Below are 24481 nucleotides of genomic sequence, written 5' to 3'. Positions count from 1 at the left end.
CTTAAACACACACACACATACATAGGCATACACACACATACACACAGATATACACACTCACATTCTCTCTCACACACACACTCTCACACACAGACATACACATATGCGTGCGAACACTCTCACACTCTCATACATGTGCACTCACTCACACACACAGACACACACACTCATACACAGACTCACACACATGCGTGCACACAAGCACTCATACACAGACTCTCACACACACGTACACACACACACTCACACACCCACACATGCGCACTCACACACATATATACACACAGAGACACACACACGCACTCACACACACACTAACACAGACACACGGACTCATACACATGCACTCACGCACATTCACACAAACACATTCACACACACACTCTCTTTTTCTCTCTCTCTCTCTCACACACACACATGCACACACTCGCACACTTGCTCTCACACAATGTGAGGGAGCTCTGAGGGGGTGGGTAATAGAGGGCTAACTGAGGAGACTAGCTGGTGGGGCACTGAGGGGCAGAGAAGTGTGTGGCCAGGTGTGAGCAGACTGGCCAATGGATGGAATGGCCAGGAGGTGGGGGATAGTGGTGCAGGTGGTGGGTTGAGTGGGGGTAAGGTGCTGGAGGGTAGAATAGGGAGAGAGTGTGTGTGTGTGTGTGTGTGTGTGTGTGCTGGGGGGGGGGGAGATTGCATGGAGATTAGGAAGTGAGGGAGAGCTAACATCGATGAGTGTGGTTTTCCGGGATGTGACTGACCTGTCTGAGCAGCACCAGGGAATGGCCCAATGTTAAGGCAAGCGAAAGTGGGCTTTTGCCCAAAACATCGATTCTCCTGCTCCTCGGATGCTGCCTGACCTGCTGTGCTTTTCCGGCACCACTCTAATTTTGATGCAAATGTTAAGGCAGGCAGCTTTATAAATGGCAGAGTTTCTCCCTTGAATTTCTTTTATCTGTGTTGAGCTGTGTCGTAAGAGCATTTGACTGCATTTTAAAAGTTGTTATTATTTCCACAGATTGTTTGCTGATGCTGGTGTTTAAAGACAAGTCAGAAAAGAGTAAAGGACACAAGGAGAGAAACAGCGTGACTCTGGAGGATATATGTGGCTTGGATCCTGGCCTGTCATTGGAGGGTGTGAATCACATCCTCGCAATCATCTGTCTGGGACAAACTGTGCTCTTGGCGTTTGAGAACAAGGAAACCATGTATGTGTGGGACATGAGGACTCGCTACAGCCTTGGTGAAGGTAATCACAACCCTTTGCAGATCAGACTGAGGTGTTGCAGGAGTCGAATGGATCTGACAGCATAGAAAGAAAGAAACAACTACTTGAGGGGGGGAAGAGGGGTGTGTGCTGAGTCTAGGATGGGAGGGTGGAACCTTACAATCAGAACTGGACCATCCAGATGTGATAGCATAGGAACAGAATTAGTCTGCTCTACCATTCGAGCATGGTTGATATGTTTCTCAACCTCATTTTCCTCCCTTCTTCCCCTAACCCTGGATCCTCTTACCAACCAAGAACCTTTCTGTCTCATTCTTAAAGGCACTCAATGACTTGGCCTCCACAGCCCTCTGCAGCAATGTTCCACAGATTCACCACCCTCTGGCTGAAGAAATCCTTTCTCATCTCAGTTCTAAAGGGTCAACCCTTCACCCTGAGGCTGTGCCCTTAGGTCCTTGTCTTTCCCACTAGTGGAAACATCTTCTCCATGTCCACTCTATCTCGACCTCTCAGGATCCTGTAAGTTTCAATCAGATTCCCCACTCATCCTTCTAACCTCTGTTGAATACAGCCTCAGAGTCCTCAACCACTCCTCATATGGACAAGCCCTTCATTCCCAGTACTATTCCCATAAACCTTCTTTGAACACCCTCCAAGGGCAGATACGGGGCCCAAAACTACTCACAACATTCCAAATGCAGTCTGACCAAATGCAGTCTGACCACTTCCTCAGCGGTACATCTCTGCTCTTGTATTCTTGCCCTCTCAAAATTAATGCTCACATTGCATTTGACCTCCTAACTACCAACTGAACCAGCATGTTAACATTAAGAGAATCCTGAACTGGGATTCCCAAGTCCCTTTGCACTTCAGATTTCTGAAGCCTTTCCCCATTTAGAAAGTTCTTCATGGCTTGATGCTTCTGACTAAAGTACATAGCCTCACACTTTCCCACGTTGTACTCCATCTGCCACTTGTTTGCCCACTGTCCAAATCCTTCTGCAGCCTGCCTGCTTGTTCAGTATTACCTGTCCCTCAACCTATCTTTGTATCATCTGTAAACATAGCAATAATGCCCTCAGTCCCTTCACGCGGAAAGAATACCTTTCACAACAAACCCTTTCTCACGTGTGGGTCATCATCGTCCTGATGGGACTGTGTCTTCAGAATATGCTTTTCACTGCTCCTTTAAATTCAACATCAGTAATTGGTATTAATCAACCCATAATTCCTCACCCTTCCTGTCAGTGTTCTCTGTTCAGTTGTACAACACATGAAGCAACACAGTTTCTGCTGTATTCTCAGAGTTCTGTTCCTATGCCAGGGCCCATTTTAAAACTGACAAATTCAAACCATTTTCACCTGGAGAGAACCTGGATTGTTCATCAATTCCCAGGTGTTTGAACAGGCTGAACCAGCATGTTAACATTAAGAGAATCCGCTTCAACAGTAACTGGCTTTTTTTTTTCCCTTTTGCTTCTCAGCTGTTTCTGCCCAAGTCAACCACAGGTCGCATGAGAATTTCTTGTTGCGTTATGATACCACAATAGTGTGAAAGACTCCCAAGCCCACTTTGTTCTTAAAGGAACATGGCATGAAACACAATCCACCCTTTCCCAGAACAATCAGCGTTCATACCACTCAGTCAGATCCTGACTGATCTGTATCTAAACTCCATCCATTCATTTTGTTTCTGTAACCCTTGATGGCCTTGACCTAATTCTAAATTGAAGCCCCACCCTCTCCCTCCCATTAGGTGGCACAATGATTATGCATCAGTGCAACAGTAGTGTTGCAGTTTTGTGTCATTGCCAAGCACTGGAATGGTCTGCCACAAAGATGCTGATGTGTTCACAGGACTGGGTGGAGACAAGTTCATGAGTGTTGTTGGCTTCCCACTGGATTAAAGCCAGGCCGTAATGCCAGAGATCTTATCTGATGCTAACAATGTGGTTATGGAGTGATGTTCAAGTAATAATTTCTACTGTGTCGGACTACAAATGATTTTATTCCCCTCTCCAAACTTTGAGGCTTATTGTTAAAAATCACTCTGGCGTCTCATGGGGGAGCAATGGCCCAATGGCATTACCACTGGACTGTTAATCTCGAGACCCAGGTAATGTTCTGGGGATGCAGGTTTGAATCCTGCAGATGGTGGAATTTGAGTTCAATTACTAAACAAAATCTGGAATTAAGAGTCTAAATGATTGCTATTAATCCATTGGTGATTGTCGGGGAAAAAAACCCCATCTTGTTCACTAATATCCTTTAGAGAAGGAAATTACATCCTTATCTCGTGTGGCCTGCATGTGACTCCAGATGAAACAGCCATATGGTTGACTCTTACCCTCAGGGCAATTAGGGATGGCCTAGCCAGCGATACCCTCAATCCATGAATGCTTATAGAAGAAATCACCTCAAGCTATCTGCACTCTATTGCTCTTCTAGAACGAAAGACTTAGACAATCCGTTCTTGAGAGTTATTCCTTGGAGGAGCGTCAGTGATACAGTGAAAGATATTGGACTGAATAAGTAATTTAGAAATTGGCAGAATTCTACAAGTAGACCCATAACTCATACAGCACATGAGTCAGAAACAATATTGTTTTATTCACTCGTGAGATATGGGCTTTGTTTCTGGGCCAGTATTTATTCTCCATTCTGAAGGGGATAGTGAGCTTCATGTGTTGAAGCACTCTGATTGATAGTGTAGGACATCTAAATAGCTGTTAGAGAGGGAATTCCAGGATTTTGACCCAGTGACACTGAAGGAATACCAGTACAGTATATTTTCAAGTCAGGATGGTGAATGACTTGGAGGGGAACTTGCAAGTGGTGGTGTTCCCATGTATCTGCTGCACTGTCCTTCTAGATGAAAGTTGTCATGGGTTTGGGAAGGTGCTGTCTAAGGAACTTGGGAAACATCTGCAGTGCACCTTGTAGATCATAGACAGTGCAATCACTGAGGGTGGATAGTGAATGTGGTGCCAATTAAGCAGTCTGCGATGTGTTTGGTGGTGTCAAGCTTCTTGAATGTTGGAGCTGCACCCATCCAGGCAACACTCAAGAAGTTTGATTGTAGTTTTCAGAATGATTTTGCATAAAGCAGTGTTTTGGGCTTTGTTTATGCTATTTCTCTTTCAACGGGTAACCTAATGCATATGTCCAAAACGGGTTTCTGTTTGTTAGTGTTTTTGACCCAGCTGTGGGTGCCAACCCATACTAATGACTGACACACAACTGTGTCATGGGTTCCCTCTACACACACACCCACGGCCATCTTTGGTTAGATTAGATTCTCCACAGTATTGAAATAGGCCATTTGGCCCAACCAGTCTACACCGACTTTCCAGAGAGTGACCTACCCAGACCCATTCCCCTCTGACTAATGCACTTGACACTATGGGCAATTTAGCATGGCCAATCCACCTGACCTGCACATCATTGGACTGTGGGAGGAAACCGGAGCACCCAGAGGAAACCCATGCAGATATGGGGAGAATGTGCAAACTCCACACAGTTGCCCGAGGCTAGAATCGAACCTAGGTCTCTGGTGCTGTGAGGCAGCAGTGCTAACCACTGAGCTACCATGCCACCCCACTCTGTCTTTGTGAAGGAGATTTCCAGATACCCATTTGTCTCTGTACATAGGAATGGTTCCAGCCAACATGGGCAGTTGGATACCCACAGATACAATAGACAGAAACTGTTCTTTTCCAATTAAATAACAGTTGCCACTCTTTGATTTGCTTGGACTCACTGCTTTTGGTGCACAGTTGACTCCAGGATTGTATCACTGATGATCAGTGTTTGGAGCTGAGTTGATCCTCTGTGACAGACCCACCACTTGTTCCAGGGACATCGACAGTGAACATTTCAGCCATTTGGCCCCTTGAGCCTTCGCTGTCATTCAGTACATTCTACAGCTTAACTCCATTTTGGATATTTGGTCACCAAAAATCAAACCTGGGAAGCTTGACTACGAGTCTAAGTTTAACTTATAACCATGCCATGAGCATTTACTCCCAGTCTAAGGATATATGGTCAGCCATTTAGGACTGAAATGAGAACAGATTTCTTCACATTGAGCGTGGCGAATCTGTAGAATTCTCTGCCACAGGAAGCAGTTGAGGCCAAAACATTGCATGTTTTCAAGAAGGAGGTCAGTATAGTTTATAGGGCTAAAGGGATTGAAAGGGAATGAGGAGAACTGGGAATAGGGGACTGAGTTTAAGGATCAGCCATGATTGTACCGAATGGTGGAACAGGCTCAACAGGCCAAATAGCATACTCCTGCTCCTATTTTCGGTGTTTCTATGTTAGTGTAACGCCTATCCTGACACAATTTCAGGATCAAAGTTAAATATAAAATTAAGGATGTTGTATTATTACAAGAACCAGTTTAAGACCTGTAGCTGTTGGACAGTGAACATTGGTCCATAACTTTTGATTCTTCAACCCACCAGAAATCTGTTGATTTATTTTTGTTTTTGTTGCTGAATGAGCAGTTTGCCTGAAGAGACGTGTTGCGGATGGGTTTGTTGCTGGGATACCCAGCCGTAAGCACTGCAAAGTGCTTTGAGAAGATTTGTAGCTCAGGTTGAGGTTCTGGATGTAGGTTTGCTCGCTGAGTTGGAAGGTTCATTTTTGGACATTTCGTCACCCTACTAGGTAACATCATCAGTGAGCCTCTGGTGAAGCACTGGTGGTATGGCTCACTTTTTATTTTTGTGTTTAGGTTTCCTTGGGTTGGTGATGTCATTTCCTGTACATCCAGAACTTTCCTTGGGTTGGTGATGTCATTTCCTGTACATCCAGAACTACAAAGAGCACATGGAGTTAAAAGTTGAGGCAAGGTGGGGGAATTTTGCCAATAATGCCCTTCCTACCCCACTCTAGGTGGTGAGTGAGGGACTGGGGGGAGTGAGAGCATGAGTAAGATTCTAGGGACTTGCTTGGTGTTGGCCCACTCCTGGAGAAGGGTACCAACGCTAGTCTCCATGTGACCTCGAGGGGTGAAGGCTGAGTAGGCGGGCAATGGAGCTAGAACTTCCAGGCAAGAAAGCTGTCCCCACAGTCTTGGCTGTACTGCCCGATGGAGCTAGAACTTCCAGGCAAGAAAGCTGTCCCCACAGTCTTGGCTGTACTGCCTGGCAAAAATAGATCTCTCCATCCCCATCACAGAGGTCCTCCTGTAGATTTAATGCTCGGATTAACAGAGCAAAGAGAGACTGAGGGTTCTTTTTTTCCAGGAGACAGAAATTCAGAGTAAGTTCCACATGATGGCTGAAGGTGTAGCTGCTGAAAGGTGGGATGGAGGAACTGGAGGATGCATGAGATAAGAAGCAGAAGTGTCTGAAAGTGTGGCATGCTGTCTTGTGGAAAATGAGTGCCAATCCTTGGCATTTTTGTGGAAGTTTTTTTTTGTGATGTAAAGGATTTATTATTAATAGGTAAATAGCCTTCCTCATCAGAAGTGATGTAAGACCATATGACCACAAGACTACAGCATGACTGGAAGGTAGAATGGCCTCGTGAAGCCTTATCTTGTACACCGTTCTCATGATAAATAAAGGCTGATACTTATCAACCATCAACCCCCTTGCACAACTGGGTCAAAATCCTGGAGCCACTTCCCGAGCAACACGCTGTGTGTATCTACCCCAACTCCATGGACCAAAGTGGTTCAAGATCCCAGCTCAACACCCAGAATTCATTATTTATTAAAACAAAGGGTCAAATGTAAATTGGAGGATACGGACCATGTAGAAGCAAAAGGGTTTCAGTTTAGAAATGCACCATGTGCTGGCACAGGCTTAGTGGGCCGAAGGGCCTGTTCCCATGCTGTACTGTTCTTTGGGAGAAGAAGTGTCCAGATGGTGACAACTGGCTTTTCAAGATGTTTATCGATTCTGTGATGGTAACCATGATGGTGTTTTGTGTTCTCAGTTCACAGGTTCCACGTTTCCGTGCTCCCTGGTACCAAACTGGAAAGTGGACCCGCAACACTCCATTTTTGTAACAATATCTTTGTGCTGGTGCGTGACGTACCACCCACCATCATTGGCCAGTGGAAGCTGTCTGACATGAGGCGTTACGGAGCTATTCCTAATGGCTTTGTCTTTGAAGGGGGCTCGCGGTGTGGTCTTTGTAAGTATCTGCACCTTTTTACATGCTATCTCTTGGTGGAGGGGGAGTTGGCACCTTTTGTTGTGATGTCCCCAGTGGTGTCAGTCCAGTCCATCTTTCCCAAGTGTTGCCCCCTGAGGGGTTAACCCATGAGGAGATGGTGTGGAGCCAGGGCCTATGTATTTTAGTTTAGAAAACTGAGAGGTGGTCTCATTTCAACATACTAAACCATTAAGGGCCTCAATGGAGGATACATGACAGTCTCAGAGTAAGAGGTAGGACCAAAAATAAAGATAATTACTTCACCCCAAGGGTAGTGAGTCGTGGAATTCTCTACCCCAGAGGGCTGTGGAGACACACCCATTGAGTATACGCAAGACAGAGATCGATATATTTCTAGATATTAAGGCATATGGGGATAGTGTGGGGAAATTACATGGAAGTAGAGTGATCTAGGTTCAGGGGCTGAATGGCCTCCAACCTGCGCCTATTTTCTATCTTCCTGTGCCTGGGGTGAGAAAACATCTTTGCTGGTTACGAGCAGGTTGAAACATATTCAAACAGGTCTTGGATTGGTACCATACATTGTGTGAGAGGATGCTGCCGTCCAGAGAGAGAGAGATTAACGCCAATCCCCGTCTAGACTTTCCCATTTCCTTCAACGTGCTAAAGTCTTGGTGGGCATATTAAGTGTCAGTGTCTCAATAAATGCAACAAGAGCACCATTTCAACCTAATCCAGTTGAAGAGGGTGCTCTTCTGAAGTAACTTAATCTTAGAGACAGAGAATTAAACACCTCAGGCTGTCATTGTCATGCCTAACTGTTATAATTTGTAAAGTCCTTCTTCAACCTGTTGACCTCTGTGACAGAGACTGACCATGAAATTAAAGCCTATCCATAAGAGTGTGGAGCATTAACGAACAGTCCTTGTCAATGGTTTAGTTTTGCCTGATTGCCAAGGATGACAGAGCTATGGCCTGTTGTTTTAGTTATTGGATCATTTATAGCTGTGTTATCAACAGTCTGTCTGTTTCTCTCTTTCTCTGATGAAGGGCTTTTGCCCGAAATGTTGATTTTCCTGCTCCTCAGATGCTGCCTGACCTGCTGTGCTTTTCCAGCACCACTCTAATCTTGACTCTAATCTCCAGCATCTGCATCTCTGTGTCTATCAGTCTCTCTCTCTGGATCTCTTTCCCTCTCTTCTTCTGTCTGTCTCTATCTATCTCTTTCTGTCTCTGTGTCTGTCTGCCACTCTCTCTGTATTTATCTCTCTCTGTCTCTGTCTGCCACTCTCTCTGTATCTATCTCTCTGTGTCTGTCTGTCTGTCTCTCCCATAATCCAAAGCATTTGGTGTCTGATTAATAGACTGGATATTGGGTAGGCACAGGGCCTGATGAGAGACACACACTGCCTGCTCTTTCCCCAACCATTTGTGCTCCCTCTCCTTGTGAGCACACCCCCTCCTGCATTACTCACCTTTGGTCTGGATTCTTTGTGAAGTCAGGCCTCTGGAAATCCAGCAGTACCATGGCCTTGGACTCCAGCTGAAGGACCCACAGGTGGCCTTGTTATCGCCTGACTGGAATGTGCTTTGACAGGGGATTCCCCAGAAGAGATGGAGTGGAGATCTGGCCGGCAAGACCCCTGATGCCACAGCAAGGCTCTTCCCAAAGGTTCAGGACCAATGGCTAATCATTGGAGCTGGGAGACATCAGACCAACAATTTTTAAGCTAGTGCTGGATGGGGAAAGATGGAATGCAGAATGTATGAGCAAATGTAAGGCAGAGGTGGACAAAAGAGATGGCATCAGTTACAGATGGCATCTGACAGAAAATGCAACGTCCTGAACATCGCTGTAGAGATTCACAGGTTGTGAAGTGTTGAGTTGATGAGATGGAGTTTCTCGAGTTGACATTGACCTTCATTGTAACAGTGGCGAAAGTGAGGACCGCAGATGTTGGAGAGTCAAAATCAAAAAGGGTAGTGCTGGAAAAGCACAACAGGTCAGGCAGCATCCGGGGGGGGGGGGGGGGGAGTGGTGTTTTGGGCATAAGACCCCCAGCTCCACATCTCCCTCCTACTTATCTCTCAGCCCCCTTCCCCCGCACCCCTCCACCCCCTTGACAACGCCCACATTCTTGATGAGGGGCTTATGCTCGAAATATCATCTCTCCTGCTCCTCGGATACTACCTGACCTGCTGTGCTTTTCCAGCATCATAGTTTTTGATTCTTCATTGTAACAGTGCCAGGCAGAGATCAGGGTGGGAATGGGACTGATTGGGAGCCTGGGTTCACACGTGCAGTCTGAACTGAGATGTTCTGCAAAGTGGTCATCCAATCTGCACTTAGTCTCTCCAACATAATCCTTAGGGGTGACTGCCTCATCAGTAGATAAACATGGACCTTGGAAATTCTTAATATTGTTTTGCGAAAAAGTTCCATTTAGAAATAAATACATACAACATGCTTTCGAATCAAAAACCATGACATATCAAAGCTTCTACTGTCTCCCTGGAAGTCTGTTAGATAACTTTATTTTTGTCAGATAGAAAAATTAAGACCATGAGATATAGGAGTAGGAAGTATGGCCACTCAGCCCATCAATTCTACTCTGCCATTCCGTGAGATCACAGCTCATCTGATGATTCACAAAACCACTTTCCTGCTGTTTCCCCATAACCCTTGATTCCCTTTCCAATCAAAAATCCATCTCAACCTTTGAGAGTATAGTTAATGATCCAGTCTCAACATCTCTTCGCGGTAAAGAATTCTGCAGATTCGCAGCCCTTTGATAAGGAGTTCCTTCTCATCTCTGCCTTAAGTGTGCGAGTCACTAAATCTGTATCAGACCTTGATTCGAGGAGACTTTGAGCACTGTTGCTGTTCTGGGATACAGGAACGCTGGAGAGGGTGCAGGGAAGATTGACAAAATGGAAACCAGATCTGTGTGGGTATCAATATCAGGAAGGGATTTGCACGTTGGATCTCTTTTCTCTAGTAGAAAGAGGGTTGGGCAGGTGACCAAGTAGAAATATTATAAGTGATTAAAAAGCTTTGCCACGATAAGAATGTCACCACTTCTTGAGGAAGACTATAACACACGGGGCATCAATATATTGGCAGGAACTCCAATCAGGAATTCAAAAGGAAATTCTTCAACTAAAGAGCGGTTAGAACGTGGAGGTTACTGTCAAGCAGAGCAATAGTAGAGATATATTTGAGAAGAAATGAAATAAACTTTTGGTTAATGTAAACTAGACAATAACAGGAGGAAGCTTAAGGAGAACATCAATACCAGAATGGAACTGGCTGGGCTGAATGGCCTGTATCTGTACTGTGTACCTTGTGGATCACAGTGAGGATGTAGCGAAGGTGAAGGAACATGAGGGCAGCTCACAGTACCATGGATCTAATTAGGTATTCAAGGGGAGAAGAGCAGGAACGTGGACGTGAGGAGTGTTGGGTCAGCCTTGTTTTTATTGAATGGCAGAGCAGGTGCGAGGGGCTGAATGGCCTACTCCTGTTTCTACCTCTTATGGTCATGTTCAGGATTAATCCAGTTCACCACTGACCTTGCTCATGATTGAACTGCAGGGAAAAACTGAAATTATTTCAAAGCTCATGCTGCTGCTGAGACAAACGGCTATTAATGATAGGACTATATTTATGACTGAGCTGCACCAGTCCCCCTCCCCCTGTCTCCACAGGCTTTGACTCCCAGCCGATAAACAGCTGCTTGGCATCGCTGGGATGCATTCTCCACATGCCAAAAGCTGGCTCAGTGACCAGGGTTGTAGTCGCTCTCGCACGGGAAGCCACGTTGCTCTTGTAACCTGAACACGTGTCCTGCTGAGTGCTTTCAATCTGTTTTCTAGGAAAATGGGAGAGTCAGGAGGGGGGTTTGAAATATTCGACTGGGAGTCATTCTGCGCACTTGCTGACATGTTGAGTACGTAGAGCCCCTCCATCTGTCTCTTCCTTACCGCCCCTGGGGAGCGGCCGATGGAGCTGACTAAGTCCCCTCTATTAAAAAGCAAGCTTTGCAGGGAGCTGGTGGTCAAGTGCAATGCTTCCTGGGCTTTTCAGCATCAAGGTACGCAGGCTGCGTGGTGTAAATGGTAATGTCACTGGATTAGTAATCCCGAACCCATTATTCATGCTCTGGGGCCAGGCTTTGAATCGCACCACAGTGGGTGAATTTGGAATTTAATATAAATCTAACCAATCTTGTTGTTGGAAAACCCCATCAGCTTTATTAATCCTATAAGGAGGAACATCTATTGTCCTTCCCTGGTCTGGTCTACAAACCCACAACAATTTCATTTACTCGTAACTGCCCTCTGGATAATTAGGAATGGGCAATAAATGTGACATCCACGTCTACATGAATGAATTTAAAAGATTAAATAGCACCATTTCCATACAATGGGAATGTGCAAGTTCAAGCCCTAATGGTGAAACGCTGATGTCAGTGGTCAGACCATGCCAGCAATCTTCTGTCCCCAGTACTGCTAATGACACTGCATTATATTAGCACCACTGCATGCACAGACTGCTCCACTGCATGCACACACACACCTGAATCCTGCTTGGGACCTGTGAGGGACATACCAGAACCCACAAGCAGCACCAGCAATGCCCCCCACCCCCCAGAAACCTGATATGTAATGTTCATGTAACGTAAGTAAAGAGTTTGTTGGAACGTCCAAAATGTCAGACAACAGTCGCTCTTAGAAAAGGCACAGACATGGATGCTGTGGGACTATTAAAGACAGTACAGTCTGAGGGAGCTCTCCGTCAGTGCCACATAGAAGCCTGGGTCCCCACCTCATGGCTGTTTACCTTAGAGAGTTCACCTTTAAGGACTCCATGTGCTGTATGTATACAATGCTATGACTCTGCCTGGCAGTCAGTCTGCTTGGATTACAAGCTGCACATACAGAGATCTGTCGATTGCTGTAATGCCTGCTTCATAACTTTGAATGTGTTCCACTGTTTTAAAGAAACAGGCTCATGGTGTTGATCAATCACTAATGAGTGATTGTTAGAGGAATATCATCAACATGACAATGGCAGCCTAAACCATGATGACTGATTGTGCTAAAGTTTGTAACAATCAAGGCAGATCAAATAATAACAATGACCCAAAGTGAAGTACATTTGGAAATGTGGAAGGAGATGTAGAAAGCTGTTTGCAAACAGTGAGGTTCCACAAGCTGCAACACGATGATGTCCAAATGTTGTCTTAGTGTGGGTAATGGAGGAAATGAATATTGCTCCAGGACACTGGGCAACTCTGACTGTCTTTTTTCAAAATAGTGACCGTGGGATTTTTTATAACAGCTGGAGAGGGGGCAGACTGAGCCCCTGGTTTGACAGCCCACCTGAAGAACAGTGGGGCATTCCCCTCAGTGCTGCACTGTACAGTCAGTCTGGATTACTGTATATACTTAAATCTCAAACTCACCACTGTCTGGCTGGTCAATGGCTTCCACTGTCTTCCTGGGGTAGTCTGTTTCTTTAACTTTTAAATAGATAGTGGGTTAAGTTTAGGGTTAACAGCATGAAGGCAGATTCACAGCAATGGCTGTACCATATATTTCGCATTTGTGGAAATAATTCTACAGCATTTTAACTCAGAATCTTGATTTAGGAGACAGTATTAATGAGGAAGAACCATCACTTCACTTGCTTCAGATTTCTCCACGACTAGTGGACCTAACTCTTTTTGATATAAGGTGAAGGAGGTTTTCTAAGATTACAAAGGGATCTTGATGAAATAGATCAATGGGCTGAAAAATGGAAGATGGATTTCAATCTGGATAAATACGAGGTATTGCATTTGTGGAAAGCAAACAAGGCTGTTACAATTAATGGTGGAGCTTTGGATAGTGTTATAGAACAGAGGGACCTGGGGGTTCAGAAGCATAATTCTGAGGATGTGAGCACAATTAAAACTTTTAAAAGATATTTGGACAAATACATGAATAGGAAATATTTGGAGGGAAACAGACCGGGGCAGGTAGGTGGGACTAGTTTAGTTTGGAATTATGTTTGGCTTGGACTGAAGGGTCTGTTTTCGTGCTGGATGACTCTATGATTATGGCTATGACTAGCTGAGTGAATTTCCTTTGGTTTTGTTGACTTTCCTTTGGGGAGAAATACAACTTAAACCCCAAAGAGATTCACCCTCCCATCCTATAATGTGTTGTCAAATATCCCCCCATGTATGTGAGAGAGTGAACAAGCGGCCTTCCCTGTTTTTCTCTTGCCAGGGGCTGGTGTCTTCTGTCTGTCCTGTGCTGAGGGTGAAAGGATCAGCTTCCTCTTCGACTGCATCGTCCGAGGGATCTCACCAACCAAAGGACCTTTTGGGTTGCGGCCCATCCTGCCAGGTTAGTAAAGCAAGTACGGAGTAACAAGAAGGCTAGGCTGTACACCATAAACTCGATGTGTAAAACACAGGGTTGGGAGCAGTGTGGACGGAAGGATATTGAGCAGAGATGGAGAGGAGTGGGAAGGGGTAAAGGGATGGTAATAAGAGGCAGTGGGAACGGAGATTTGGAGAAAGGTGGAGCAGAAGGAGACGGGGTGGTGTGGAAGTGACAAGGGACTTGTTAGCCTTTATCACGATAGGATTTGAGTGAAAAATAGTCACCATAATCCCAATCTCTCAGAAAAAGAGTGGGATGATTGTCTGGTCCAGCATTTATTGTCCAACTTAAGTTGCCCTGGAGTAGGCAGTAGTGAGCTGAAGTTATACACTTTGGTAGGATAAACAGCAATGGCTGTACCATATATTCTGCATTTGTGGAAATAATTCACATCATTTTAATTCAGAATCTTGATTTAGGAGACAGTAATGATGAGGAAGAACTATCACTTCACTTACTTCAGGTTTCTCCATGACCAGTGAACCTAACTCTTGTCCATGCCTAATTGTCTAAGGTAAAGAAGGTTTTCTAGGACTACAAAGGGACCTTGATCAAATGGGTCAATGGGCTGAATATGAGTTATTACAGTTGGGTACAGCAAACAAGGCTTATACAATTAATGGTGGAGCTTTGGGTAGTATTGTGGAACAGAGTGACCTAGGGGTTCAGATGCATGATTCTGTGGTGATAAATTAGGAAATGTTGAGGTACAAAGGGACCCACAATGCCCTAGGGAGGGAATTCAAGGAGTTTGACTCAGCGACACCGAAGGAATGGCGATATATTTCCAAGTCAGGATGGTGAGTGGCTTGGGAGGGAACTTGCAGACGGTCGTGTTCCCATGTATCTGCTGCCATTGTCCTTCTAGATGGAAGTGGTCATGGGTTTGTCAGGAGAAAAAGATGGTCTATGAAATTTTGATTGTTTGGCATTTTTACCTTTGTATCTATATTGAAGCTTTGGGAAGGAGAGGACACAGATTTGAAGTAATTAGTAAAATAAGCAATAGTAACAGGAGGAGAAACCTACATGTGGCCAGTGGTTAAGGTCTGTACTTTGATTGTGGTGGATGCAGGTTTGATGAGGCATTTAAATGAAACTGAATTACTCTCTGGAAAAGAAGATTGTGCAAGGTCACAGGGAGAAGGCAGGGAGATGACAGTGTCGCTGGGTCACAATCCTGGAATTCCCTTGCTAATAGTATTGTGGGTGTCCCTACACTCCGAGGACTGAAGCAGTTCACAAGGCAGCTCGCCACCACCTTCTCGGGGACAATTAGGGACGGATAATACATGTTGACCCAGCCAGAGACGCTCCTATCCCATGCATGAATGGAATAAAGGTGCATTACATATGCACTCAAGAGCTAGTGCAGGTACGATGGGCTGAACAGTCTCCTGGTGTGCCGTGACCACTTTGTGTTTGTGTAAGGGAGTTAAGCTCGTTATACAAATGAGTATTTATTGTGTTTACTTATTCCTGGTTTCCACCCTGAAATTTAAATGAAGCAAAAGTGAATCAGAGAATTGTTACATCACAGAAGAAAGCCATTTAATCTATATTGGCCTTCCTAAGGAACATTTGAGTACTGTCCCTCCCCTGCCTTATTCCCAAGTCTCTGCACATTCCTCCTCCTGATCGAAGTTTTATTTATTTTCCCTTTTGCTACTTTGCCTTTCCCAGCTGTAGTGTGTAAACTGCATTATGTTGGTTTGAGTCTGTGTGTGTGCCTGTGTGTGTGTATCTGTGTGTGTATATACGTGTGTATGCAGACTATGAGTGAGGTCAGGCTCAGCTATACTGTGGTTCCCCTTGTGATGGAATAGCTGTGTGCTTTTATGCCCACACCAATGAGTTTGGTTTCAAGACAGACTGATCAAGGAGAAAGCAACTGTCCAAAATAAAATATCGCAACAAATGGTATTCAGAGATATAATAGGCTCTAATCTAATTTAATATTATCAAAAGACTGTTTCATAAACTCTGTTACCTAATGCCAGTCAGTCTACTCCATATGCTCCCCTGCATGTGTTTTTAACATTCATGTAGTTAGACTTCAGATTTATGCCTAGCTCTCCATGCATTTCTTTTCTTAAGAGTATACTTGGCACTCTAGTCTGAGTGAGAAGGTTGCAGGTCTGAAATCCAATCCAGAACATTAAGTCTTTTATCCAGACCATTGGTCCAAGCTCAGTGGTATGGGAATGTTACACAGCCAGAGGATACTGTGCTCCTATCTGAACCCTCAGGATTCCCTCCCAGTCATTACTGCAAAGAGGATTAGGGAGGGTTTTCCTAGGGTCCTGTCAAATACTTTCCCATCGTCCAACATCGCTAAACATAGGAACAGGAGTAGGCCATTCTGCCCACCATGCATTTAGACCATGGCTGACAGTCTACCTCACTGTCCTTCTCTCCACACCATACCATGATGCTATAAATTCCTGTATTAGAATGCCAGAATGTCTTGAACCTGGTCAAAGATTCCACCACCCTCTGGGAAGATGATTCTGAAAATTTTCCATCTTCTGAGTCAAGAAGTTCCTCCTTATCTCAGTCTTAAATGGCCTGTTCTTTTACCCTGAGATTACATCCCCTGATCTTACACTCACCAGCAGGGGGAAACAGCTTCTCTACATCTGCACTGTAACGCCCTATAGGAGTTAAAAAAAATTTCAATGAAGTCACTCCTTATCTTCGAAGCTGATGGGAATACAGACACAAATTCCTCAATCTCTTCTCAGAAGACAATGCACTCCTTCCCAGAGATGAACCTGGTAAACCTCCATTGCTCCCCCTCTATGCAAGTATATCTTGATTCAGATAAGGGAACCAAAACTGTATGTAATGTACAGGTGAGCTTTACCCAAGGCTATATACAACTGCAACAAGACATAGAGTCATAGTCATAGGGATGTACAGCACCAAAACTGACCCTTCGGTCCAACTCGTCCATGTCAACCAGATCTTCCAAACTAATCTAGTCCCATTTGCCAACACCCGGCCCATATTCCTCTAAATCCTTCCTATTCATATATCCATCCAAATGCCTTTTAAATCCTGTAATTGTACCGCCTCCACCACTTCCTCTGGCAGCTCATTCCATACGCACCACCCTCTGCATGAAAAAGTTGCCCCTTTAAATCTTTCCCCCCTCACCCTAAACCTATACCCTCTAGTTCTGGACTCCCCCAATGCAGGGAAAATACCTTGTCTATTTACCCTATCCATGCCCCTCATGATTTCATAAACTTCTATAAGGTCACCCCTCAGCTTCTGACAATCCAGGGAAAACAGCACCAGCCCATTCAACCTCTGCCTATAGCTCAAACCCTCCAACCCTGGCAACATCCTTGTAAATCTTTTCTGAACCCTTTCAAGTTTTACAACAGCCTTCCTATGGGAGAGAGACCAGAATTGCACGCAATATTCCAAAAGTGGCCTAACCAATGTCCTGTACAGCAGCAACATGACCTCCCAACCCCTATACTCAATACTCTGACCAATAAAGGAAACCGTACTAGACACCTTCTTCATTTACCTATCTACCTGAGCCTCCACTTTCAAGGAACTATGAACCTGCACTCCAAGGTCTCTTTGTTCTGCAATGCTTTTCAGGGCCTGACCATTAAGTGTATAAGTCCTGCCCTGATTTACCTTTCCAAAATTGCAGTACTTCACATTTTTCTAAATTAATCTCCATCTGCCACTCCTCAACCCATTGGCCCAGTTGCTCAAGATCCTGTTGTACTCTGAGGTAACCTTCTTCGCTGTCCATCTTTACTCCTGTACTTGAATCCCTTTGAAACAAAAACTAACTGAACTATTTGCCTTCGTCATTTCTTGCATATTAACTTTAAGTGACTTGTGAATAAGGATAGCCAACTCCCTTTGGACACATGCAATCCCCACCCAGAAATAATCTGTCTCATTTTTATATCAAAGTGAATAACTTCACTCTTCACACTTACCCTTTTGTCAAATCAGGTTGAATCTTCACAATTTTTCCTTTCTGTTCTCGTCCAGTAATTTGAACATTTCCCTGCAACTGATGTCAAATAGATCCGTCATTCTCTATCTCACACCCCCTTCCTTAAATAGTGAGGTTACATTTACAGGCCATTGTCTCACTGCTTCCTGTGCCCAAAATCAGGGTTTTTTTTAAAAAAGAATTATTCATGGGATGTGGGTATTGCTGGCTAGACCAGCATTTATTGCCTATCACTAATTGCCCAGAGGGCAGTTAAGGAGTAACCACATTGCTGTGGGTCTGGAATCACATGTAGGCCGGACCAGATAAAGATAGCAGATCTCATTCCGTAAAGGACATGAGTGAATCAGAGGGTGACTTTTCCCCCAAAAATCAATTCATTCTCATCATTAGACTCTTAATTCCAGGTTTCTATTGAATTTAAATTTCACCATCTTCCATGGTGAGATTTGAACCAAGGTCCCCGGATTAATAGTCCAGCAATACCACCATTAGACCATTGCCTCCCTTAGTACAAATTTACCTCAAAAGTAATTCTTTGACAAGTACTTTTGAAGCTGGGAAAGATGCTAAATTAGTTCATGTCTTTATTTCTTCTTCTACATCAACTGCACCGTAGGTGTTGGGTGGTGGAGCACTAAGACTAAGGGTGTCTCCACGTGAAAGATAAAAAAACAGTGGAGCATGAGGCTTCTGGATTACTTCATGGACCTCCATGAGGAGAGCTCATGGAGTGTAAAGAGAGAGGAGAAAGGGTATGGTTCATTGTATGGCAAATGTTAATGGTAATTCTGATGGGCCTGTAATATCAGTGAGAGGGAAGCTGAGCTGAGGAGAGCTCTGGTGAGACATAGCTGAGGACAGACACTGTACTAGATTAGATTAGATTCCCCTACGGTGTGGAAACAGGTCCTTTGGCCCAACAAGTCCATACCAACCCTCCTGAGAGTAACCCATCCGGACCCATTTCCCTCTAATGCACCTAACACTATGGGCAATTTAGCATGGCCAATTCACCTGACCGGCACATCTTTGGACTGTGGGAGTATACTGACACAGACAAAGGGAGAATGTGCAAACTCCACACAGACAGTCGCCCGAGACTGGTATTGAACCCAGGTCCCTGGCACTGAAAGGCAGCAGTGCTAACCACTAAGCCACCATGCTGCCTGAGCTAGAGAGCTACATTTATTGTGGTGGTGTAAATATAGAGTTTACAGCACTACAGGAGGGAGAGAGTCTTACTTCATGATCAAGGACCAACTGGAAGCCTTAAGGGACCCAGAAGGTTAGCAATCCAGCTAGATAAAACATCCTGTATCAGTGCAATCTAAACATCCAAACCGACAGGTAACAAAGTGGCTGCTGCATGGTTCCAGTGAACCTTTAGATCTTGGTTGTAGCTTAATTGTGGAGTAGGACGTAACTGGAAGGTGCAGATAGATCGAGGCCAAGTGCATAGACATTCCCTAGGCAAAAGTGGGTACTGCAGATGCCGGAGATTAGATTCAAGATTACAGCGGTACTGGAAAAGCACAATAGGTCAGGCAGCATCGGAGGAGCAGGAAAATCTACATTTCGGGAAAAAGGCCTTCATCATGGACATTCCCTGTTGAATGAAGAAATGCTTGATTAATGAATCTTTCCACATCACCTTATCTCCGCATAAGGAGATCATGTATCCTGAGATGTTCTGAGTGTGACATTGTGGGTTGGATTCGATCCCTTCAAATCCTTGGAATTAAATAAAACTAGGCCCTTGGAGTTGTGCTGAAGACAGTGGGTGAGCTTCCAGGAGTTGGCATTAGGACAGCTACCACTGCCTGGGTTTTCTCACTCTAACCTCCGTTCCTTAGTTACTGACTGTATCCCTCTCCCCCGGCAACAAGCTGGCATTAAGCCACTCTGTCTGCAACCTTGATCCCACAGTGAGCTTCCAATCTCTCCTTGGCACCATCACCCACGCCAGTGTTGCCATCTCTGTAACATTGCCTTAATGTAGGCTCTGTCTCACCTACCGCTGGAGCCCTCATTCATGACTTTTATTTTAAACCTCTGACCCTGACCATTATGAAACATTCTTGGCTGCTCTCCCACATTCCAGCTTTTGTAAACTCGAGAGCATCCAGAATCTCTGCAGTCCGTGCAGTGAGTCCTGTTCCCCTGTCATCTTGGTGCAGGCTGACTCATATTCAGCGACGTCGTGATTTTACAATTGTTAACCTTGTTTTCAAATCCCTCCATGACCCTCATCGCTCCCTGTCTCGGTAATCTCTGCTGATCCCAGTATCGTCTGAGATATTTGAAATATGCTTCCATTGCTGGTTCCCCTCAGACCTCCTGACTGTGATCGCTCCAACCATTGGTGACCATGCCTTCAGTCCAACCTTTGACAATGTGAAGTCCGTCTCACTATCTTACCTGAGGCTTGAAGAAATATTGGAGGCTCTGTTAATAGAAATCATAGAGTCACTACAGTGCAGACTCAATCTGACTGACCCTCCAATACATCCATAACCCCGCATTTCCCATAGCTAATCCACCTATCCTGTACATCTCTAGAGACTATGGGGTAATTCATAACATGGCTGGTCCACCCATCTTTGAACTGTGTGCAGAAACCAGAGTTCCTAGAGGTAGCTCACACAGACACAGGGAGACGTGCAAACTTCACACAGACAGCCACCCAAAGCTGGAATTGAACCCAGGTCCCTAGGGCTGTGACGCAGCAGTGCTAACCACTGAGCCACTGTATTGGGGACTGCCGATGTCCTCTGTTAAGCAAGCCTATCTGCAATGAGGAATCAAAACATCTTCGTGGCAAAGCTTCTTACTGCTTCCCATTGAATTGTAGATCCCAGTACGAGCCAAGCGTATACAGAGGAGAGGATCAGTCATGAAGCATTGGAGTTAGAGAAACGCTTAAGTCTTTTGTCACAATCCAGTCGACAAAGCAGTGGAGGTAAGTTGCAAATGTTTTGAAATCTTGGTTCAGTTTTTAATTCCTGCTACCCCACACCCCTGCACGCCTGGGTCAACAACCCTGAGATTCCTGTCTTAGAACGCTCGCCTCTGCATTAGACATTGTCACTTCCATGCCCTATTCCCGAGGCTGAAATATTGCAATCTGAGATGGACAGACCCACTAAGGAAGTAGCAGCAAATTACTGCAGATGCTGGAATTTGTACTGAAAACAAAATAATGCTGGAAATCACAGCATGTCAGGCAGCATCCATGGAGAGAGAACAAGCTAACATTTTGAGTCCAGATAACTTTGATGAAGAGTCATCTAGACTCGAAAAGTTAGCTTGCTCTTTCTCTATGGCTGCTGCCTGACCCGCTTGGGGAGGGAATGCTGCATTGTCTGAGAGGCTGCCCTTATGACAAGACTTTAAACCAAAGTCCCATCTTCCCCTCTGTAAGTTCCCAAAGTGCAATTTCAAAGAGAGGAGGCCTAGAGTGATGGTTTTTCTCCCTTTATTCATTGGTGGGATGTGGGCATCGCTGGTTGGGTCAGCATTTATTGTGTATCCCTAGTTGCCTCTGAGAAAGTGTTGGTGAACTGTCCTCTTGAACCATTGCAGCCACCTGCCCTGAGGGAGGGAGCTCCAGGATTTTGACCCAGGGACACTGAAGGAGTAGCAATATATTTCCAAATCAGGATAGTGAGTGGCTTGGTGAGGAACTTGAAGGTGGTGGTGTTCTAGTTGGTTGTGAGTTTGGAAGGTGCTGTCTGAGGATCTTTGGTGAATTTCTGCAGGGCATCATGTACATAGTACACACTGCTGCTACTGTGGAGGGAGTGGATGTTTGTGGATGTGGTGCCAATCACACGGCTGCTTTGTCCTGGATGGTGTCAAGCTTCTTGAGTGTTGTAGGAGCTGCACCTATCCAGGCAAATGGGGATTATTCCATCCCACTCCTGACTTATGCCTTGTAAATGGTGGAGAGGCTTTGGGGAGTCAAGAGATGAGTTACTCGTTGCAGTACTCCTAGCCTCTGTCGCCACTGTGTGGTGAGTCCAGTTGAGTTTCTGATCAATGATAACTCCCAGGATATTAATAGTGAGGGATTCAGTGATGGTAAAACCATTGAATGTCAAGGTTGGTGGTTAGATTGTCTCTTGTTGGTGATGATCATAGCCTGGCATTTTTGTGGCATGAATGTTACTTGCCACTTGTCAGTCCAGGCCTGGACATTGTCCATTTTGTTGCATTTGTTCCCTCAAAACAGATTAACTTGTCGCTTTCTCTCCTTTTCTTTCTGAGAACCTTCTGGGTTACTTGCCCTGACAATGGTGGTTAGGTTTTCTGAAATAAAGGTACGCAATTGGGTGCAAACTGTTCTGGAACGTCCTGACAGTGTGAAAGATTTTACAGAAATTAGTTTCTTCTCTCCTTTTATTTTCATGGGATGCGGATGTGACTGGCAAGCACAGCATTTATTGCCCATTCCAAAAATGCTGAGTGTCTCACTAGTGGGACAGTTCAGCATCAACCAAATTGCTGTGAGCTTGGAGTCACTTGGAGGCCAGACCAGGTAAAGATGGCAGATTTCCTTGCCTGAAGGACAACAGTGAATCAGATTTTTTTTTTAAAAAAAGAAACTATTATTCCAGATTTCTACTTAATTCAAATTTCATCATTTACCACAGTAGGATTTAAACTCATGTCCTTGGAACATTAAGTTGGGATTCTGATCCAATATTACCATTACCCACTGCCTTATCTGAGCTTAACTGTTCCTCCTCACACTGTAGGACCAGTGTTCCCTGCTAAATCCATGTCTCAACGATATGTAACACTGACGGAGAGCCTGGGGAGCTGGTGGTAATGTCATTAGTGCAGTAATACAGGACTCCCAGACTAATTGAAACTGCGATTGAGCCTCATCGTGGCAGCTTGAATTCAGTAAAAATATGAAATGAAAAGTGAGTCTAATGGTGACCATGTGACCACTGTCAATTGTAAAACCCATCCGCTTCAGGGATGGAGATCTGCCATCCTCATCTGGTCTGGCCTATATATAACTCCAGAGTCTAGGTTAGAGTGGTGCTGGAAAAGCACAGCAGGTCAGGCAGCATCTGAGGAGCAGGAAAATCGACATTTCGGGCAAAGGCCCTTCACCAAGCTTCCTGATGAAGGTCTTTTGCCCGAAATGTCGGGCATGACCTGCTGTGCTTTTCCAGCACCACTCTGATCTTGGCTCTAATCTCCAGCATCTGCAGTCCTCATTTTTGCCTATATGTAACTCCAGAGCCCAGATGGTTGACTCTTAACTAGTGATGGGCAATGTTATCTCAGTACTTGTATAGATTGTCCTCTGCCTTATCCTCGACCCTGATCATCTTTGTATGAGCGAGTATGGAGACAGACATGGCTTGCTTGGCGTGCTACTGGGTTGTCTATATTGTAGTTAGTTGGCTTCACCTCCACGGGATGTTTTTATCTCTATTTTGTTGTTTCTGCCCCAGGAGATGACCGCAGTCTGTCCAGCTCAACTGAGTCCTCCGACACCAGCCAGTCGGACAGTGCCAGCCTGGGAAGTCGGATGACCCTGTGGCCAGAGCAGCTGCCGGTCAGTGGCCTGCAAGAGGGTCAATCTCTGGGCACGGCGGCCAAGGGGCTGGGCGCGGCTGAGGAGAAACTCTACGCAGAGGTCACCCGGGGATCGAAGCCACCTCCCAAGCCGCCTCGGTCACGTAAGCTGCAGGAAGTGGGTCGTCAGAGTTCCTCCGACAGCGGCATCGCCACCGCCAGCCACTCCTCCTATTCCGGAAGCTTCTCTTCCTATGCCGGGAGCCAGAGTGACGAGTTTGGCTCCTTGCTCAGCCTGCCGTCGGCCTGGACTGCTGAGCAGACACTGTGCACTTGCGAGATGCCCGGATCAGAGTATCAGGTTCCCAGCTCCGCTCGCCATCATTACGACACACCTAGGAGTGTCTTACAGGCAGCTGTGACAAAAGAGACACCTCCCAGCCCTGCAACCAAGGACCAGGCCCCTGCACCTCATGAGACGGCTGATGCAGAGTGGTGCAAGAGCTTCTCTGCAGCCCTGGAAGGTGCTGAACTGTCCGCTGATGTCATCCCAAAGTGGACCCAGTTAAAGCCACGGGGGCAGACACCAGAGGCCACAGGAGGTGAAGCAACATCACTCATTGGAGTGTCGGTGTCGGGAGCAGGAACCACAGACCCCTGCGAGATTTACAGCCCTTACCCAGGAACAGGCCGGGCACTTTTCACTGCCTGTCTGACATGTGGGGGCCTCAAGGTAACCCGCAAATACTGTCTAATCCTTGAGGAAGATTTGGCAGGCTCAGTGCCGCAATAAGCAACCAACACAGAGAATACTGGAGAAACTCAGCAGGAGAGAGAGAGAGAGAGAGAGTGTGTGAAGAGAGATTGTGTGAGAGAGAAACAAACAGAGAGACAGCAAGTCAAGGGAGATAAACTGAGAGAGGATAGAAGGGGGAGCGACTGACTGAGTGCAAGAGGAAGAGGTGGTAGATGAGAGTGAAGTTAGATAGATCAGAAGACTGCATTACGGTGGATAACAATGGAGAGACAGAAGTTAGAAGCTTTATTTAGAAATTCCTCTGGACGGCAAGCCCTTTGTCTGGGCACCATACACTGTGAGCACTGTGCTGATACTGGCTGTCATCCCAAATTATTTATTTCCAACAATATCACAGAGCTGG

General features: G+C 45.4%; 1 protein-coding gene across 4 annotated transcripts in view; it reads left to right on the top strand.

The window, feature by feature from the left end:
* Positions 1 to 24481, top strand: part of dok7b (docking protein 7b) — a 95439-nt gene that overhangs the window by 11376 nt on the left and 59582 nt on the right. For 3 of the 4 annotated variants that reach the window (XM_043703645.1, XM_043703659.1, XM_043703636.1), the window contains 5 exons: positions 1016 to 1246; positions 7175 to 7375; positions 13634 to 13753; positions 20638 to 20745; positions 23258 to 24054. In XM_043703645.1, coding sequence (XP_043559580.1) covers positions 1016 to 1246; positions 7175 to 7375; positions 13634 to 13753; positions 20638 to 20745; positions 23258 to 24054 — 1457 coding nt within the window. The remainder of the gene's footprint in view (positions 1 to 1015; positions 1247 to 7174; positions 7376 to 13633; positions 13754 to 20637; positions 20746 to 23257; positions 24055 to 24481) is intronic. The other variant, XM_043703653.1, reaches the window with a different exon arrangement.

The sequence above is a fragment of the Chiloscyllium plagiosum genome, chromosome 2, assembly GCF_004010195.1.
Source record: "Chiloscyllium plagiosum isolate BGI_BamShark_2017 chromosome 2, ASM401019v2, whole genome shotgun sequence".
Classification (NCBI taxonomy): domain Eukaryota; kingdom Metazoa; phylum Chordata; class Chondrichthyes; order Orectolobiformes; family Hemiscylliidae; genus Chiloscyllium; species Chiloscyllium plagiosum.
Note: the sequence above shows the minus strand (reverse complement) of the source record. Positions and strands in the feature narration are given on the sequence as shown.